The sequence below is a fragment of the Cynocephalus volans genome, chromosome 6 (genome assembly GCF_027409185.1).
Source record: "Cynocephalus volans isolate mCynVol1 chromosome 6, mCynVol1.pri, whole genome shotgun sequence".
Taxonomy (NCBI): domain Eukaryota; kingdom Metazoa; phylum Chordata; class Mammalia; order Dermoptera; family Cynocephalidae; genus Cynocephalus; species Cynocephalus volans.
The window spans coordinates 144,881,324-144,895,637 of record NC_084465.1 but is presented as its reverse complement, the minus strand read 5'-3'; the positions used below and the strand labels follow the sequence as shown (position 1 = coordinate 144,895,637).

General features: G+C 41.6%; 1 protein-coding gene across 1 annotated transcript in view; it reads right to left on the bottom strand.

The window, feature by feature from the left end:
• The window catches only part of GAD2 (glutamate decarboxylase 2), an 80,194-nt gene that overhangs the window by 49,888 nt on the left and 15,992 nt on the right, over window positions 1-14,314 (bottom strand). Inside the window, exon 8 of the mRNA XM_063100260.1 lies at window positions 5,258-5,337. Coding sequence (XP_062956330.1) covers window positions 5,258-5,337 — 80 coding nt within the window. The remainder of the gene's footprint in view (window positions 1-5,257; window positions 5,338-14,314) is intronic.

The following is a 14,314-nucleotide window of genomic DNA, read 5'->3' as shown; positions in this document are numbered from 1 at the left end:
TCTGCATTTAAAATCATCTTTCTAACACAAAACTATGGTGCTGTTCCCCTGCTCAAAACCCTTCAGTGATGTCCCATGTCTTCAGTCTGAAGTCCAAACAGCTTAACATGGCTCATAAGGCCCTTCAGGACAGACATTCTAACCATGCACTTCGGTTCCTTGAACAAGCTGAGTTCTCTCTCCCAACCGTGGTTTAGAATGTGCTGTGGCCTTTGCCAGGAATACTGTTTCCTTTTCTCTTCATCTGGCCAGCTCCATCATCCTTCCTGTAGCTGTAGAATTAGATGTATCGGTAGCAACCTGCACTTGCCCTGCCATGGTTCTTACCTTCCTGCAGTGTTAGTTTTGTAGCATCTGTGACTATGTCCATCTTGTCTGTCACTGTGTTCCCAATAAAGACCACTGCCTACTGCCAAAAGAAGCAGCTCACAGGGCTTCCATTTCCATCATATGGGAACCTCATATTCTTTCAAATTATTATCTATATCATAGAAATTTTCTCTCTTCCTCATCTGGCTGAATCTTTGGGAAACATCTTTTTATTCAGTGGCCCAATCCAATTGTGGAATATCATTCAGTTTTCTTTCACAAGTATATATTTTCCTCTAAATATTAATTTATTTTTCTTCTTTATCCTTAGCACATCAACACATCACTAATTTGGATTCCACTAATTTAAACATTGCAAACATTAGACCCACTGATGCTTGAACAAAAATTCATTAATCCTGTCACTGAAAATATTCAACATTTTGTTCACAAGGAAAGGGAACTCTTAAACCAGAACTTATGAAATCAACAATTCACTTAACACATTTTCCCCTTTTGAATCAAATAAGTAATTTTTACAGAATAGGATATTCTTTCTTTAGTTATAATTCACATGAAAGTGTAGGCCATGGTGAACTAAGCTTTTATAGTCCCTTATTTTATTTTATTAGGATAAGTAGAATAAAATTAAAATACTTCTTGATTTTCAACTCTGAGAGAACCTAGTCCAAACAAATGAAGATTTACCATACATTTCTCTTTTTTATTTTAGCTGAGAGCCATGTTTTACTTTAAACTGTTCACCAAAGTAAGCCCCAGTGATTGCTAATTAGGGGAGGGTACCTCGTGGGTCTTCCTCCACGTGTGGCTCTGGACTTATTGCTAGAAAGGCACAGACTGCACTCCTTCACTAGGACATTTCCCTTTAATTGTGAACCTTTAGTTACTCTACTGTCTGTAGAACAACATAGAACCCATCACCCCAGCCACTGATAGACTGATGTGCAGAGGTGGAAAGAGTAGCTACAAGAAATGAAAGCCTTAGAGAGCAGGTCTAGGTTTGTGTAATGGGAAGCCTGGATGAGCTTTACGAAGCACATGAGGTGGAACAAGCATGTAGGGACTCACTTTGTCAACCTTAAGCAATTTCCTAAACTGCACACCTGACTTTTCACGGGGATGCGATAATGAGAACAAAATCGCTGCCAAGAGTGTTTTAGTGGATTCTGACTGGAACAGTGGCTACAAATGACTGTCCAAGGCCTTCTCCTTGGCTCTTAACCCCGAACACTTCAATTTCACTAAAACCATTAAGGCTAGGCTCTCCATCGTAAACTCATGCTATACAGATGCTGAGAAATGTCAATATGGAATTAAAGACATGTAGCTATGGACACAGCTTTGGGTTTTTTTCAACATACTCTTGTACGATACTGCTAGGAGAATAAACTGGTGAAACCTTTTGAAAGGCAGTTTGGCCTGATTATCTCTTTTCTTAAAACCATTCATATAATTTAAGTTAGTACTTATAAAAAGATATAATCATAAATGGAGAAGCTGTGGACACATAAGGACATTCACTGAAGGATGTAAAAGTTGTTTATAACAGTAATACCAGATTTAGCTAAATGTACAGTAGGGGACTAATGCTTACCCCATTATCATTTTTAGCATTTTACATTTGTCAACATATGTATTCTTCAAAACAATCCTATAAAGCAGGTGCCATTACTTTTTCCTTTTTTCAGATAAAGAAACTGAGGCACAGAGAGGCATTTGCCCAAGCTAGTGCTGGAGCTGAGATTTGAATTCAAGCATTTCAGCTCCAGAGCCAGCTCTCTAAAGTACTCTACTTTCTGACATAGTCACACCTCAAATATTATACAGTTAGGTGTGTTTGTGTCTGTAATAATGTAAAAAAATACTTATGTCATCATATCTAGTTACAAAAAGAAACAAGGTCACAAATATGTAAAGAAAAGAAAAAGAAGAAAAAACCCAAAAAACCAAAAAACACCAAACAAGCTTCTATGCTTAGGAAAAGAGATTCAAAGGTCTAGAAATCAATATGGTATTAATGATGATCTTTGGGCGGTAGAGCTAGAATTTTTCCCTGTTTATTTTCTATTTTTAGAAAAATAAGCATGTGTTGCTTTTTAGGTGGTGAAAATCATAATTTATTCCTTTTAACACCCTTACTGTATTTCTGCTTCCACCCACATTTCCTGTTATATCTGTCCTCCTTCCTTCACGTCACACTTCCACCACCATTGTTTTCTTCCTGGGCCTTTTACATTTTCTTTCTTTCTTTTTATTGGTCATGAATATTCATGAGATACGAAGCTGATTGTCATCCCTCGTGCCCAAGAGGTAAAGGCCAGATCCATGCTGGCAGCGTGCACCTTACCACACGTTGTGTTTGTACCCTGTGTCCCCCACCCAATTATCCCCACCTCCCTGCCCCCTTCCCCCCACTCCACTTTGTATCCCAAGGTATGTTCTTTCCCTTATTTCTCGTCCTTTTTTCTCTTTCCAATTTCCTTCCTCCTCTTCCTGTATTGCTCCCTCCTACCTCCCCATCCCACAAGGCTTGTGAGGAAAGAGAGGAAGAGCCCCCGAGCCCTGGCGGCCTGGCAGCCCCCTTTCATCCCTGCCTTACAAGGGGTAGGTGTGAGGAGGGTGTGGGTGGGTGGGGGGACACCAGACAGTGAGGCATTTTCTGAAAAAAAACCTAATAATTTTTAGCATTGTATTTTAGTTTTTCTAACAAGTTCTACAACGGTTGAAGTAAAATTCTTTGACTTTAAAATTGAGGCCACCTGGCCAGTCACTGATTCTAGACCCCACTGGCTTTCCAGTGTTCCCTGCTTCCTGCCTCTTTCTCTGCCCTCCTGTCAGGGAGTAAACAAGCCCGTTGGCGCCTCTGTCCTGGAAGCCCTGTTTGTGGTCCCTTTTCCTGCCACTCTTCTGCTTTCCCTCTTTGCTCTTCCTTCTTCCAGGCTGTGCCTCTTTTTCTAGCGCACTGGTGCCTTCAGACAGTTGGCTGTCCTCAGGCCTGCCCTATGCCCCTATAAAGTACCCGCTGGCTGGCCTGGTGGGCCCATCATGACCACTTCCGCTGTCACTCCTAATATTCACAGGACGGGAAGCAGCGGTACTGATGCTTTACAGAGTGGGGTCAAGAGCTCTCTCCATTCTCCCAAGTCACCTATCAGTCCCCTGGGATTGAACTCCAGAATGCCTGCTAACTAGGCTGATGAGAAGAGTGCCCAGGCCAGAAGGCCACAGCCTGCCTAGGTGATTCTTCCCTGAATTCTAGGCTCCTTACTTAGGACAGATTGGCTACAGATTAACAAAAAGTTTAAAGTTATTTAAACCTTTATTCATAGTTAGCAATTTTTTATTTCCCAGTTTTCACCTCAAATCTCAGTTCTTAAGTACCTGATAGTGAGGAACACTGGTAGCCTTAAAAATACAAGGCAGTTCCTTTTTCAAAATGTGTTCACCTCACTCCATCCTTTGATCATTTCACCCCCGTCTTCTTGCTAGAGCCTCTCTCCTGGACTAACTGACCAGAGACCCTTTCCCCTTCCTTGCTTCCTGAAAGGAGGCTTCATTCATGTCCTTGAGTAAAAATACTTTCAAGTTACCTTGTTTCCAGACCAATCAAGCTCATATCCTAAGTTTAGCTCCTCTTGCACCTGAAGAAAAAATAGCACATCTTCTTTTTTTCCTGATTGTAAAAGTAACGTGTGTTCTTTGTAAACGATCAGACAAAATCAGTCAATATATAAAGGTGTACACAAGACAGTGGCAAGCCTCTTTTATCTCACCACCCAATGGTAAACATGGTTATTAATCAGTTGGGTTTTTTAGGGATTTCAAAGTCCCACATGGCCACTCATATTTGCCATGGCTGTCCCCTCCTCCCGACCTCACATCAGGCCTGGCCCTTCGAGCCCTATAAGGTGCTCATTCCTACTTCTGTGGCTTTGCCCTTGGTATTCGATCTTCTGTAATTGTCCCTGCCTTTCCCTCCACCCATCCAACTCACTCCTAATTTTAAAAATCCGGCTCAAATCCTGCCTGTTGCATGAAGATTTCCATGCCTTACCAATGTACAAATGTGCATGTATTCTGTGCCACGCAATTTAACCATGCAGCCGTCTCCTTCTGATGCCACTATATCTTCCTACTAGATCACCTACTGTCAGGGAAGTGGGATCACGTCTTATGCTTTTCTAGAGCCAAGTGACATGTTAGGCAATCAGCATGCATCTGTCTAATACACCTGAATAAGTAAACAGTTCATCGAGTGACTTCCTTTTAATTTAGTAAAAGTTCTTACTCAAACCCTTAAAGACTAAATCTAATTTCTTGTAGTTTACAGGCCAATAGGCCAGTGATACTTTACATGGACATCTTGAAAACGTGTTTAAATTTTCCCCACAAAGCACCACATGTAATCCTAGAGTACCTATGAAATTCAGGTGCCAATTAGGACAGAGATTTTCCCCAAGAGAGCTCTGACTCCAGCACAAAATTGTTGAGTTGCCAAGGCATTATTTACTTCCTGCTCACTAAACTGTCCCCCCTTCTGTAATCATCCCATCAAGTTTACACAATCCGTGGTGCCTAAAGTGATGATACCTCCATAAATCAGTGTTCAAATTGCCTGTTGTTGCAAAAGTGCCCAGGTGATGAATGTTCTTCTGCACCTTCTTGGTGCAGAATATTTTGATTGATTTAACAAAGGTTCCGATTCAGTCAAGGGCTGTGAAAGGCTCCATGGCATTGAGGAACAACACGTGCGGACTCTCAGCAAGAGCCCGTGTTAGAAAGAAATGGCGAATGGCAGTGGCTGGGATAGAAGTGGGTTTGCTGCCCCCCGCCACCCCTGCTGTCACATCATCCATTTTCAGACCAGAAGGTATCTGTGTGGAATCTGCAAATTGCTAACCACCAAGGGCTGAAGATACATGCTCACCTCTCATCACATTTAATCAGAATCACGCTGTCTGTTCCAATCCCTAAGGCTGCAGCTCCCTTCTTGAGAGAAAAATGACTCTGTTAAAAAAAAGGAAAAAAGCATATTTGTAATTAGTTCCATATGAAGACAAGATCTGGTCCCTTAGCTGGGTTTTTGCTTTTTTTTTTTTTTGCCTCCTTTTATTTCTAGTCTGTACCTCCAAAGCCTGGGCTGCTAAGAGAAGATGGCGTCCCTCACTTCTGCTCTTTTTTTTTTTTTTTTTGTAAATTATGGTGAAATAAACATGACTTAAATACCATCTTAATCATTTTTAAGTGTGCAGTTCAGTGGCCTTAAGTACATTCATACCTTTATGCAACGATTACCACCGTACATCTCCAGAACTCTTTTCATCATGCAAAACTAAAACTCTGTGCCTGTTACATGATAATTCCCCCTTCCTCCCTCCCCCAGTCCCTGGCAATGACCCTTCTACTTTGTCTTTGTGAATTTGACTACGCTAGTTACCTCACTTATATAAGTGCAATCATACAGTATATGATTGGTTACAGCTGTCGTATTTCACGTAGCATAATGTCCATCAAGGTTCATCCATGTTGTAGCATGTCACAATTTTCTTCCTTTTTAAGGCTGAATAATATTCTACACACACACGCGCGTGCACACACACACACACACACACACCACATTTTGTTTATCCATTCATCCATCCGTGGACACTTGGGTTGCTTCCACTTTTGGTGACTGTGAATCACACTGCTATGAAACATGGGTGTACAATGACCTCTTTGAGTTTCTGCTTCCAATTGTTTGGGATAGATACCTAGGTACCTACCAGTGGAATTGCTGTGTCATATAGTAATTCTATTTTATATGTTTTGAGGAACTGTTGTACTGTTTTCCACAGTAGCTGTACTATTTTACATTTCTACCACATCCGTACCAACACTTGTTTTTTTTTTTATAGTAACCATCCTAATGGGTATGAGATGGTATGTCTTTGTAGTTTTGATTAACATTTCCCTAATGATTCATGATGTTGAGCACCTTTTCATGTGCTTCTTGGCCATATGTACATCTTCAGAGAAATGTCTGTTAAGCCCTTAGCCCATTTTTGAATGGGGTTGCTTATTTTTTGTTACTGTGGTTGAATTCACTTGGGCTTTTTGAGGGAAGATAACACTTCTGGAAATTTCAAATGGGCCCGATACCCCAACACACAGTAACTCCAAGCTGATTTTACACGTGAGGCATAAGAACACATCAACTCCTTCCAGCAGCTATGTGCTGTACAGCTTCCAGACTTACACTTTGCTACCAAGAGACTACTACACTCAGTTTCTCCCAAGTTCAGTGAAATTTTGTGCATTCAGGTAAGAGGAGAAATTGGCCCTAAATCCAGCACTCTTCATCCCAGAGTTGTCGGAGAGTCATCTCCATTTGTAGTGCAGGTGACTGCCCAGCCTGGGGCAGGCTCAGGAAGGAGGCATCGGATACTGGCCGGGGCAGAACGACTTGTCTGTGTGTGGAGAACAGGCCACACTAACAGGCCACCGCCAAATCATTGTTTGTGCTTTTGGTTATTGATTCTGGGTCGGATTTTCTGTATCTCAATGGCTGTAATCACTGTGCCATTTGGAGAGCAGAGAAAGGCTAACCTAAACCCAGCTGTACTGCATCTGCCCATCAGCCTCTTACTATTAACTACAGGCCATTAAGCTTTCCAAAAGGAGAGCTGCTTCCTCAATTTACATCTCCAAAGGCTTGCTGACTGGAATTTTAAGTTACAGTTCCAAAGAGTGTACTCTCTCTTCAAATGCCCACTTTTGACTCATCTAAATTCTTAAATATGCAGCACAGAAACTCCTAATGCACATATTTTTAGGGGGTCTGTCTAAAAAGCAAGAAGAAATCACATTTATAGCAGCAGCAAAATAATGTTAACCAATAAAGCAGACACTGAATAGAGGAGTTTAAAAAGCCCAGTGTAGCTAGATGTAATGAGGAAGGGCCATTAGACTCATTTTACAACCTCAGAATGACAAAGTGGGCAATCGTTACCAAGATATCTGGGAACAAGGAGAGAGAGCTTAATTGGGTCAAGGTTTGTAAAGATGCATGACTCTTCCACCAAAAAGAAGCGTTCTCTTTTATGTATTTAGCAGAGCTCTGGGTGACCCTAAAGAGAGGGAGCTCAGAGGAAAACAGTGCTAAGTCTCTTACAGCCAAGAGGGCACAGAAGAGCCAGCAGCCCCCACTGAGCGAGCACAAGCTACTCAAATTGTACCCCTTGCTAAATGAGCTCTTGAGCACTAAACAGCAAAATGGCAAATTGGGGATAAGTAAGAGATCTGGTGCACCTGGTCAATGAGAGGAAGTATTCTTGTCTGGTCTTTAATGAGAAAGAATAGGGGTTCTTAAATGAGGAGCAATTACCCAAGATAATTGATCACTGTACCAAATGCCATGGATTTAAAGAAAAACATATGCCCAGATAGGAAGCTTAAAGATGGGGAACAAAGGTGATATGAGGCATGAAAAAGAAAATTAGTCACTGAACACTGTGTCTGTTTATATTTTCAGGAAACAGAGCAGAGAAATAGCTAACTGTTATCCACAAATAGCAAGGGACCCCAGGATAGGAAGGAACTTGGGAAGAGAAAAAGATACTGCCTAATGAGGAAGGAACAGTGAAGAAAGCTTGAATGGCATGTCTCTCTTGCTGCTGGTGAGACAATGCATGAAGAATCATTTTAAATCCTTGGCACCAGTTTAATGGAACCACTTCTTGATGAACCAGAGAAGAACAGCGTCCAAAAAACAGCCTCCTGTGTCTATAGAGAACTCACAGGATGCTTGGCTGTGAGCAGAAGGTAGTAGGGACATGTGGCATGGGTGGCCATCAGATCTGAAGGGTTGTGCCCAGGCGGGGATGGGGAGCTAGACTGCTCTGAGTGGCTTCAGAAGGGAAAATTATGAACTAAAATTGAAAACTACAAGGCTTCAAATTTGTTCCCAAATAATCAAGACATGGTTTGATTATTATCAATCAGCTGTTCATCAATAGAATGGCTGGGGAATGAGCTAATGGGCACACACCCCTCTCCTCCCCTGAATTGGGAAAAATAACAATAGACCCTTGATGGAATTTAGTGCTTATTTAGGACTAACTCATATTGATATTTAAGGGTATTAGATATTAAAGCCCATATGATTTTAATTTTATATTAAATGAAAAATTCAAGGTTGATGGAAGAATAATTTTTCTATTTTTTTTAATACATAGGTAATCTATACACAGGTTTCATGATTCAGCTTACCTTTAAAACATGTGCAAATAATATGGGATTTTATAGTTGTAAAATACTTGTAATAAAAAAAATAAATAAGCAGGCATTCTGGGTTAAGTGAGATGATGTCATCCAGCATTAGAATGAGTCAGAAGGAGGGTCTGTCAGGCTGGAGGAGGCGTGAGCTCCGTGGTTCCCTTCAGCCCTATGACTAAAGGGTCACCGAGTGCGGCATGAGTGGGGACAATAAATCTTACCTTCCGGGATGGGGGAGAGTAAGGTGAGTGGTAGGAAGCTCTGAGACAAACCAGTTCAGAGTTTTAGCATGCCAGTTTCTCTTCTGTGGTTAGAATTTAGGTAATGAGTTTGGAAAGCTGCATTCATTTTTTTCAAGCCATTAGTAGTCACCACCAAAGTTTTAAATGAGACCCAGATTAAACTGCTTGGTGGATCACAGGGTTTCAGGCGAAAGCCTCTGCTAGGCTTGGAGGACACACGGATTATTAAAACAGTCCTCAGTCCCCAGCTACCTCTCCCACCTGATCTCCTCCCTCCCCTCCTCTTGCTCTCTCTACCTGGTGGTACTGACCTTCCTGGTCCTCTGGGACTTGCTAACCTCGTTCTCACCCCTGAGACTTTGTACTTGCTGTTCTATTTCCCTGGAAAATCCTTCTCTCAGATATTTGTATGGCTCCCTCCCTCGTTTGGTGTAGATCTCTGCTCACATATCACCTCCACTGAGAGATCCTTTTTATGATAATCCTATAAAATGGCAAACTACCATCCTACTCTCTTGCCACCACATGGCATTATAGTAAATGTTTATTAGTTTACTGCTTGTCCCTTACTAGAACATGGGAGGCTGCATGAGGACAAAGCAGAGTTACAGAGTTGATAAATATTTGTTGAATCTGTTGACCATAAGCTCAGGGAACAAGTACTGGGAAATGTCACTATTTATTGCCATAAATCTCTGGTCACGAATCCCAATGTTGAGTTGTGGCTTTAGAGACTGGAACCAGACAATGGTAGACTAAGTGGGCCCCAATGCCTCTAATCTAAGGGCCATTATAAAATCAAATCCAGGGGTCCTCTTGGCACCTACCCCAGTAGGCTTAAGATGGGATCCTTACCAAGCAGGACACTACTGTAGGCTCTTCTAACAAGACCAGCTGCTTAGGGAAAGAAAGAAGCAACCCAGACCCTTCAAATAAAGAAAGAGAAAGAACACACTAATTTGGAAATGTCAGCTCTTAACTCTTTGGGCATTCTATCAAACATCCTAACTTCTAGATCCAAGATCTATCAATTGTCCTTGACTTGATCTTTTTGTACCAAGACTGCTCCCCTTTGTGGGTGGAGTGAACGGGTGTGTGTGTAGAAACAATGAAGAGAGGTGAATGGAGATCATTATGTATCATGGATCCGCAAAAAAGTAGATCTTGAAGCCCAGCGTGTGACTGATCTGGAATCTGCTTCTTTGACCTTTTCCATACCTTGGACAACCTCCCCCACCTCAGTGATTGCAGTGCCAACAGTATTCCCCTTGTCCTTGTCCTTCTCCTTTTCCACACCCCTGACACACCCATTGGTTAGCCTCCTATGCATCCTAAGACTTGGGGAAGATGACAGCTCCATCTGCCTGAGGAAGAATGGTGGCCTCTGTCCCTGCTTCTGCTCATCAACTGTCCAAAATGAGCATTCTGCTTTCCAAAGCATCTGATTTACAAAGACGCCTGGACTCCGTCAGATGGCCTCTTTGATTTCTAATGATCATAATTTGGAAGGGAGGGGTTCACCCATCCATGTTTTTGGGGGCTCTGTGTGATTGGGAGGTGGTATGGAGCTGTGCACAAGGCATTTCTGTGAAGCTGTTACCTTATCGTTCGCACACTCATTCTAACTAGTAAAGTCATCCCACTGTGAGCTTGTACCATAAACATGAGTTAAAAGAAAGGAATGTTGTGTACCAGGATTAAGTTTAACGTGAAAAGAGAGATCCAAAAATGACAGTTGGTGACAAGTGAGAACACCAGCACTGAGCATGTCATTTTGAACACTAAATGGACAACAATTATTTCCATGACTTGGGGATCTTAAGAAGAGTGAATGAAAATGTGTAATGGAAAGAGCTAATGTGAGGCAAAATGACCCGGGTTTGACACCTGCTTCTATTAAACAAGTTACTTTCTTGTTCTGAGCTACTGTTTGCTCACTGCAATGATGAGCTCCTCTCTTGGAAAAACTGGTGTGAGAAGGGCAAATGTCGCACGTGAAGCGCTCCACGGGTGCTCAGAAGGGTGTTGCCTTTCTTATTCTCCCATCCTCCTACATAATGTGATACCATCCTCCATTACCTTGAGTGGCATTTTGAAATCTTCAAACTAAATTAATGTCAATTCACCTTATTTCTTAAAATAAATATGTGCCGTATTAAGTGTGTAGGAAAATCTCAAAATTATACAAGTAATGATAGAGGACCTAGACTCTTCCAAGGCTGTGAATCCTTGAGTATGGCTCTGGTATTTTGGAAGAAGGGACACATCCATCTTAAGGAAACAATTTGCCCCCAGACATGTCTCCTGACACACTGCTCTCCGTGCTGCTTCCGTCTTGCCTCTTGGATGGACTCAACTGTTTCTCCATTTGGGACACCAGTGGGGGGCTGGTTATAATAGCAACGTTAGGTGCCATTTGTGGCATGCTCACCGAGGGCCAGGTGCTGTGCTCTAGCCTTTACAAGTATCATCTCACATCATCCTCCCAACAACTATGTGAGCTGGGTATCATCATGTCCATTTCACAGATGAGGAGGAAATGAAGTAACTAGTCTGAGGTCATGCCCTGGGAGGTGGCAGAGCAGGGCTTGTCACCATTTCTAGTCAATTCCAAAGCTCATGGGCTTTATCTGTTAACCTGCAGAAAACTTTCTATCCAGTCACTTCTGACCTGACACTCAGAGCAAGGAACAGTCAGTCACCTGATGTGGAATGTGATCTCAAGGGCCCCCTCCAGACCACTTCTTTTTCCTTTCTCTCCAGGACAATGAACGCTCCCTGAGAGTAGGCACTGGGTCTGTTTACTGCTGCCTCCCCAGTGCCTGAGGCAATGTCTGGCACAAAGCAGCACTGAGTAAAGGAAGGAAGAAATAAAGAAACATCTCACAGCCCAGTGGCTGGAATTGTGCCCTCCTGCCTCATTCCTTTGTCTTCTATTGCAATGGAAGTACCGCCAGGAGTGGCAATGCTTAGGTCTTACCTGTCACTTACATTTCAGCGTCACTCTCAGGTTCTTACCTGAGAGTAGGTTTTGACAGGACAGGGTAGAGGAGAAAATAACATGGGAGTGATCACGAATAGCCAAAGCAATCCTTAACAACAAAAAAATAAAGCTGGAGGCATAACACTACCAACTTCAAATTATACTACAAAGCTATAGTAGCCAAAACAGCATGGTACTGGCATGAAAACACACTCAGACCAATGGAACAGAATAGAAAACCCAGAAATCAACCCACATACTTACAGCCAACTGATCTTTGACAAAGGCAACAAGAACACACATTGGGGAACAGACTGCCTCTTCAATAAATGGTGCTGGGAAAATTGTATATCCATATGCAAAAGAATGAAACTAGACCTGTGCTTCTTACCATATATCAAAATCAACTCAAAATGGATTAAAGACTTAAGTATAAGACCTGAACCATAAAACTACTAAAAGAAAACATATGGGAAACACTTCAGGAAGTAAGACTGGACAAAGACTTTATGAATAAGACCCCAAAAAGCATAAGCAACAAAAGAAAAAATAAACAAATGGGACTATATCAAACTGAAAAGCTTCTGCATAGCAAAGGAAACAGCCAACAGAGTGAAAAGGCAACCTACATAATGGAAGAAAATATTTGCAAACTGTACATACAACAAGGGATTAACATCCAGAGTATATAAGGAACTCAAACAACTTCACAGTAAAAAACCAAATAATCCAATTTAAAAATGTACAGCAGAGCTGAATAGACACTTTTCAGGAAGACACACAAATTATGAACAGCTACATGAAAAAATGTTCAACACCATTAATCATCATGGAAGTGCAAATCAGAACCACATTGAGATATCATCTTGCCCCAGTTAGACTGGCCATTATTAAAAAGACAGAGAATAACAAATGTTGGTGAGGATGAGGAGAAAGGGGAACTCTTCTGCACTCTTGGTGGGACTGTAAATTAGTAAAGCCATTATGGAAAACAGTATGGAGGTTTCTGAAACAACTGCAGATAGAACTACCATGTGATCCAGCAATCCCACTTCTGGTGTATACGAAAAGGAATGCAAATCATCATGTGGATGGGATACCTGCACTCCCATGCTCATTGCAGCTCTATTTATAGTAGCCCAAATCTGGAGCCAACCTAAATGTCCATCGATGGATGACTGGATAAGGAAAATGACTGGATGTGGTATATATACACAATGGAACACTGCTCAGTCATAAAAAAGAATGAAATTCTGCCATTTGCAAAAACATGAATGAGCTTGGAGAAAATTATGTTAAGTGAAATAAGCCGGATACAGAAAGAGAAATGCTGCATGTCCTCACTCATAAGTGGGTGCTAAGAAAGAAGGAAGGAAGGAAAGAAAGGAAGGAAAGAAGGAGGGAAGGAAGGAAGAAAGGGAGGAAGGAAGAAAAGACCACAACAATACATTGAACTTTCCAGAGACAACAAATCTATGGTTACTGGAGGTGGGAGGGAGGGATGGAGGGAGAAGGAGGTTGGGAAGAAATTGAGCTGCCCAGGTCACTTTGTTTTTTCTAAAGGAGATCTATATTTGGAATTGTAATGCTCTTAAGTAGTAGTATGTAAAAACCATCTTTCTAAAGCAGTTATGAGAATTACCTTCCTTCAGAAGCAGGCTGAGGCCATGAGGAGCCTCGGGAGAACATTGGTGACTGGCTCCAGGAGATACGGACGGGAGCTGGGCTTGGTGTGTGAAAGGTAGAGTAAATTAGTTATGGTGATTTGCCTAAAGGGTCCCAGTGTCTGTTGTGATTATGGAGAACATAATCCTCTAGAGGAGATTATGCTGTTTCATGGAAGCTCTTTCTGGAAGAGCTCGTGTCACTCAAGGAAATAGAAGGAATTTGGAATTAAGCTAATGGTTTATGCTTTCAAAGGATTTAGAGCTAAAGATGTGGACTATTGGGCTGGAATCTTAGCTTTCCTCTAAACCTAGTTTCAAGAAAGGACCGAAAACTCATCAGACTAATTTTTACAAATCCTTTCTAGGACTGAAGATTTGGGGAAGGTGATGAGCTTCCAGTAAAGGATGAGTGTTAAACCAAATGATCTTTAAAATCCCTTCCAATTCTGTGATTTTGTAATTCTGTACTTTAGAGAAAAGTAATTTTGGAGCTCATCAGTCATAGCTTAAATGCCATCTTTTGTTTCAACTCAGTGATTTATTTACTTCCTCTAATGTTCTTCACAGCAATACTATTTGTTTAATTTAGTCTTATTTAAGTTTTACAAGAAAACAGTTGGCTTGAACAAACAGAAGAATTTAAAAGCTTTCTCTCCCAACTGACGTAAAGTTTTAGTCTGTGTTGGTGACCAGAAAAGATGTGGGTAGCTTTGGTGGGGTGCAACAGAGAGAGAGTGAAGGGTCATTTAGAAAACAAAAGATGACTCTTCGTTTCTGAATGTGTGAAGTTTCTGGTTGGATGCAGAAGGCTACAGAGTTTCTCAACATCATTTCCA